The following is a 6,316-nucleotide window of genomic DNA, read 5'->3' on the forward strand; positions in this document are numbered from 1 at the left end:
TTTTTTTTTGAGACAGAGTCTTGCTCTGCCGCCCAGGCTGGAGTGCAGTGGCCGGATCTCAGCTCACTGCAAGCTCCGCCTCCCGGGTTGACGCCATTCTCCTGTCTCAGCCTCCCCAGTAGCTGGGACTACAGGCGCCCGCCTCGTCGCCCGGCTGGTTTTTTGTATTTTTTAGAGACGGGGTTTCAGCGTATTAGCCAGGATGGTCTCGATCTCCTGACCTCGTGATCCACCCGTCTCGGCCTCCCAAAGTGCTGGGATTACAGGCTTGAGCCACCGCGCCCGGCCTGGAAATTTTACTTTTTTATTGGCTACTCAAGGCCGGTTTATCAGGCTGGATCCTATTTGAAGCTGGGAAGAATGGGAAGAAAACAGGCTATCAGAGCAGCCTTAACTTACACCATTGCTTATCTTCTTCTTTCTCATCTCTTCAGGGTAGAGACCGTCTTTATTATCCTATCCTAGTGTCAGGCATAGATCCTGGAACTCAACTGAAAGGTGTAGTTAGGGAAAGGGAGAGTTGCTCTTTTTTATAAGATTGAGAATCCCCATGCAGTGGCATCCATGAAGGAAGGAAGGATGGATGGATGGTTGGATGGATAGATGCATACATAGATGCATGGATGGATGGATTAATAAATGTTTAAAAGCATTCTTTCAGTCATCCAGTCACAAAATTTTGGGGGAAAAAAAAGGAATGTGTGTGTTGCCTTATCTTTGGAGTTAAATTTAGTCTTGAAAAATATAGAGTCATATGTGATGGGGATGTGTTCTGAGAAATGCATCCCTAAGTGATTTTATCATGAATGAACATCATAGAGCATACTTACACAAAACTAAGTGATATAACTTACCATACACCTGGGCTATACAGTATAGCCTGTTGCTCTTAGTTTACAAACCCACACAGCATGTTACTTTAGTGAATACTGCAGGCAGTTTTAACACAGTAGTATTTGTGGAAGTAAAAAATCTAAACATGGAAGAGGTACAGTAAAAATAGTGTTACGGGTGTAATCTTGTGGTACCGCTATTGTATATGCAGTCTCATTCATTGACTAAAACATCATGCAGTACATGACTGTGTATTGATCTAGTGAGTCCCTGGAATTCATTCAGATAAACAAATAGTTTATCTTCCTAAGTTTTCATTATGAAGTGACTTCTTTGAGTCTAATGCACCAATACACTGGTGTTGATTTTAGGATTTCTGGAAAAGATTTCTTAGTTTTATTACTTTAATTTTGTGGTAATACTTGTTTTAAGCAAAATTTAAAAGCACCAAACACTTATTCAATGAAAAATAAGCCTCCCATTCCTGTTCCCAAACTTACAGTTTCTTTCCTTGGAGGTAGTTATTGGAACCATTTTCTTTCTTATGTGTCCTTTAAGGTGTAGTTTTTCTTTTTCTTTTCTCTTTTGAGACGGAGTCTTACTCTGTCACGCAGGCTGGAGTGCAGTGGCGCAATCTTGGCTCACTACAGCCTCCGCCTTCCAAGTTCAAGGGATTCTTCTGCCTTAGCCTCTCAAGTAACTGAGATTACGGGCACGCACCACCATGCCCGGCTAATTTTTTTTTTTTTTTTTTTTTTTTAATGAGATAGAATTTCACTCTTGTGGCCCAAGCTGGAGTGCAATGGCGTGATCTCGGCTCACCCCAACCGCCACCTCCCAGGTTCAAGCTATTCTCCTGCTTCAGCCTCCCGAGTACCTGGGATTATAGGCATGTGCCACCACGCCTGGCTAATTCTGTATTTTTAGTAGAGATGGCTTTTCACCATGTTGGCCAGGCTGGTCTCGAACTCCTGATCTCAAGTGATCAGTCCATCTTGGCCTCCCATAGTGCTGGGAGTACAGATGTGAGCCACTGGGGCTGGCCCAAGTGTAGATTTTCTTGTCTTTAGGCAGCATTTGAAAGTTTTATTTGCCTACCTAGATCTTGCATGTTTCTTACTAGGTTTATGCCTGAGTGTTATGGGCTGAATTCAGTTCTCCCACAAAATCATATGAATCCCAAATTCCTGTGTTGATGTCCTAACCACCAGTACCACAGAACTGAGTATATTTGGAAATAAGACCTTAAAAGAGATAATTGAGTTAAAATTAGTTCATTAGAGTATGCCGTAATCCAAAATAACAGATGTCCTTCTATGAAGAGATTATGACACAGGCACTCAGAGGGAAGACTGTATAAACTCTAAAGATACATGGAGGGCTGGGGCTGGGTGCAGTGGTTCACGCCTGTAATCCCAGCACTTTGGGAGGCCAAGGCGGGTGGATCACAAGGTCAGGAGATCAAGACCATCCTGGCTAACACGGCGAAACCCCATCTCTACTAAAAATACAAAAAAATTAGCCAGTGTGGTGGCAGGTTCCTGTAGTTCCAGCTACTCGGGAGGCTGAGGCAGGAGAATGGCATGAACCCAGGAAGTGGAGCTTGCAGTGAGCCAAGATCGCGCCACTGCACTCCAACCTGGGTGACAGAGCGAGACTCCATCTCAAAAAAAAAAAAAGATACATGGAGGACTGGGCATGGTGGCTCATGCCAATTCAATTCCAACACTTGGGAGACCGAGACAGGAAGATTGATTGAGCCTAGGAGTTTGAGGCCAGCCTGGGCAACACAGTGAGACCCCATCTGTACAAAAAATAAAAAATTAGCCAGGTGTGGTGGTATATACCAGTAGTTCCAACTAGTCAGGAGGCTGAGGTGGGAGGATCACTTGAGCCCAGGAGGTTGAGACTGCAGTGAGCTGTGATGGTACCACTACACTCCAGCCTGGGTGATAGAGTGAGGCCTTGTTTTTAAAAAAGAAAAAAAAAAGACATGGAAAAGGCAACCATGAACGGAAAAGAGACTTCAGAAAAAGCCAACCCGCCCACTTCAACTAGATTATTTTGAAGCAAATCTTAAATATCATATAATTTGTAAATTATTTAATAAAAGTGTTTTTGTGAGTTTAATTATAAAGCATCTTTTATTTTGGCAGGACATCTTGGCAGTTAGATCATGGCAACCATAGAAGAAATTGCACATCAAATTATTGAACAGCAGATGGGAGAGGTATGTCTAGTTTACAGTTGATGCACTGACCCACTAAACTTTTATAACTCATACTAAATGCATATACCAGGTTCTGGAGTTCCAGAAATAAAAGATATTCCCTAACTTAAGATAGCTTTTCAAGCTACTGAGAGATAGTTGAATAATCAGACAATTCATAGTAGAATATGGTAAGTTCTGTGACAGGTCATTGTATTAGGTGCGATGGGAGCACAGAAGAAAAACAATTGAAAGGAATGAAGGGAAGGAAGGAAGGAAATTAAAGAGCTGTAGAGTGAGTAGGAATGCTTTTGAAGGGAATGCTTTTTAGAGGGTACAATCTGAGACCAGTTTTGGTGGGATCTGTAGGAGTTCAGTGTCAATACTGACATCTTCATTTTTTTTAAATGGTTACCTCCTATTACTTAGTAATAGATACCAGATAATTTGGAAGTTCTCAAAGTATTATTTGGGGACACTTTCAGAGACTCAACCAGGTGAAGACCATTTTTTTATAATACCGAAATGTTATTTGCCTTTTCGGTATTGTTCTCTCCCAGGTATACAGTGGAATTTTCTACAGACTGTGTGACGTGATGATACTGTACGATATAATTTGTCAACATTTATAAGGTGTACATAACTCACTGAATCATTGCTTTCCAGATGACCAGTGTATGATGTTACAAAATTATGCATGAGTGAAGGATCCATTTAAATTGCAGGATAGACCAACAGATTTTAATATAGTTTATGACTCTACCTTGCAGCTAACCTTTGAAAAACTGCCACTTGTTGAGTTGATGTAGTATCAAAGAACAACTTTCATAGTTTGAAAAGGATATTAAAATATCCTTCCCCTTTTCAACCAATAAATATGAAGCTGAATTTTCTTTACCATATATATGGTGAAGAAATATATTTCCAGCTGATTTTTTGTGACTATTTTCCATGCTCACATACCTGGCTAATGTTTTGTATATTTTATAGCAACAGGGTTTTGCCAAGTTGTCCAGCCTGGTCTGGAACTCCTGGGCTCAAGCAGTCCACTCGCCTTGGCCTTTCAAAGTGCTGGGACTACAGGTGTGAGGTTCTGTGCCCAGCCTCGTTATAACCAAAACAACATAGTCCAACAGATTAAATGAAGAAACAGATATGAGATTCCAACTTCTGTTAAACCAGACATTAAAGCAGTATGTAGAAATGTAAAACAAAGCCATTCTCTCCACTACATTTTTGTTTGTTTGGAAAATAAAGTTTTTAGTCATTAAGAAATAGGTTATAATGGGTACAAAAAAATAGGATGAGTGAATTAGACCTAGTCTGTGATAGCACAACAGACAGACTATAGTCAATAATTTTTTATTTTTATTTTTATTTTTTGAGACAGAGTCTTGCTCTGTTGTCCAGGCTGAAGTGCAGTGGCGCTGTCTCGGCTCACTGCAATTCTCCGCTTCCCTGGTTCAATTGATTCTCCTGCCTCGGCCTCCCAAGTAGCTGGGATTACAGGCACCTGCCACCAAGCCTGGCTAAATTTTGTATTTTTAGTAGAAATGGGGTTTCAGCATGTTGGTCAGGCTGGTCTTGAACTCCTGACCTCGTGATCCGCCCGCCTCAGCCTCCCAAAGTACTGGAATTATAGGCTTGAGCCCCTGCGCCCAGCCAATAATAATTTAATTATACATTTAAAAATAACTAAGAGTATAATTGATTGATTGTAACAGACAGGATAAATGCTTGAGGGGATGGATGCCCTATTTTTCCATGTGATTCTTACGTATTGCCTGCCTGTATCAAAACATCTCATGTACCCCAAAGATTATATATACCTACTATGTACCCATGAAAATTAAAAATAAATTTTAAAAAATTATGTTAACATTTAATGGGTTGTTAATTTTTAAATGAATCAACTATTTTAAAATCTCTCTTTGAATTTCTAACTCACATGCAGAAAACCCCATCCCTACTAAAATACAAAAAATTAGCCAGGTGGGGTGGCCGGTGCCTGTAGTCCCAGCTACTTGGGAGGCTGAGGCAGGAGAATCACTTGAACCCAGGTTGCAGCGAGCCGAGATCGCACCACTGCACTCCAGCCTGGGCAACAAGAGTGGAACTCCGTCTCAAAAAAAAAAAGCTCTTCGGAATCCTCAGTAATATTTTAGCCTATAAAGGGTCCTGAAACCTAAGAACTGTTTCCATTATTTACTACTCTTCTCTATTGAAGGCTCTTTGGATTGCCTAAATATTCAATTATTACAATTATTATGCTGCAGTAATGTCGTTTTACTCCTTTAAGCAGAATGTTTCAACCCAGGAGCAGTTGGACCATGAATGCGCCAAATGCTCTTCTCTAAGAAATCACTATGAACTATTAGTCTTTTATCCAATACAACTTGCTTTAGGTAGAAACTGATTAGTGAATCAGAACTTTGTTTTAAATTTTGCATAGAAAAGAATATTGAAATAATTTCAGGAAAATAAAAATAGAAAAAGTTTGGTACAGAAGGAACAGGATTGGAATTTTGGAAAATTAGAAACAAACCGACTTTGCCATTTTAAAATTGAATCAAGGAATTTAATTGGCTTAATGATGTTTACTCTAGAATATATTTGCTGAATAACAGAAACTCTTAATGCTGAAATAGTTTTGTATATTCATGAACTTTTTCCTTCCCCCAGATGGCAGATGGCAGTTCTGTCCTCCCGGTTGCTCAAGCCAAAATTTTATAATCATCCTTGACTCTTCTTTCTTCATATTCCACTTCAGTCCATCAGCATATTTTGTTACTTCTCTCTTCTTAAAATAAATAAATCCCAATTTAATTGTTTTTCATCCCCAGCTTGGCTACTACCCTGTTCCTGGCCAGTATTTCTGCCCATATATCATAACCCCATATTGATGGTATCTGCAATAGTGTCCTTTCTGATCTCCCTTAATTTTACTTCTGAACTTTTTTTTTTTTTTTTGAGACAGACTCTTGCTCTGTCACCCAGGCTGGGGTGCAGTGGCGCGCTCTTGGCTCATTGCAACCTCCTCCTCCCCAGTTCAAGTGATTCTCCTGCCTCAGCCTCCCGAATAGCTGGAATTACAGGCACATGCCACCATGCCCAGCTAATTTATTGTATTTTTAGTAGAGACGGGATTTCACTGTGTTAGCTAGGATGGTCTCAATCTCCTGACTTCATGAGCTGACTGCCTCGGCCTCCCAAAGTGCTGGGATTACAGGCATGAGCCACTGTGTCCAGTCCTTTTTTTTTTTTTGAGGCAGA

General features: G+C 40.5%; 1 protein-coding gene across 5 annotated transcripts in view; it reads left to right on the plus strand.

Annotated features, from left to right (window-relative positions):
• NR2C1 (nuclear receptor subfamily 2 group C member 1) overlaps positions 1-6,316 on the plus strand; it is a 61,948-nt gene that overhangs the window by 3,150 nt on the left and 52,482 nt on the right. For all 5 annotated transcript variants that reach the window (XR_001883279.1, XM_017861745.1, XM_017861742.1 and 2 more), the window contains exon 2: positions 2,991-3,064. Coding sequence is in view for 4 of the 5 variants with exons in the window: in XM_017861745.1 (XP_017717234.1) it covers positions 3,011-3,064 (54 nt within the window). In the remaining variant the exon portion in view is untranslated. The remainder of the gene's footprint in view (positions 1-2,990; positions 3,065-6,316) is intronic.

Source organism: Rhinopithecus bieti, unplaced genomic scaffold (assembly GCF_001698545.2).
Source record: "Rhinopithecus bieti isolate Rb0 unplaced genomic scaffold, ASM169854v2 scaffold_61298, whole genome shotgun sequence".
Taxonomy (NCBI): Eukaryota; Metazoa; Chordata; class Mammalia; order Primates; family Cercopithecidae; genus Rhinopithecus; species Rhinopithecus bieti.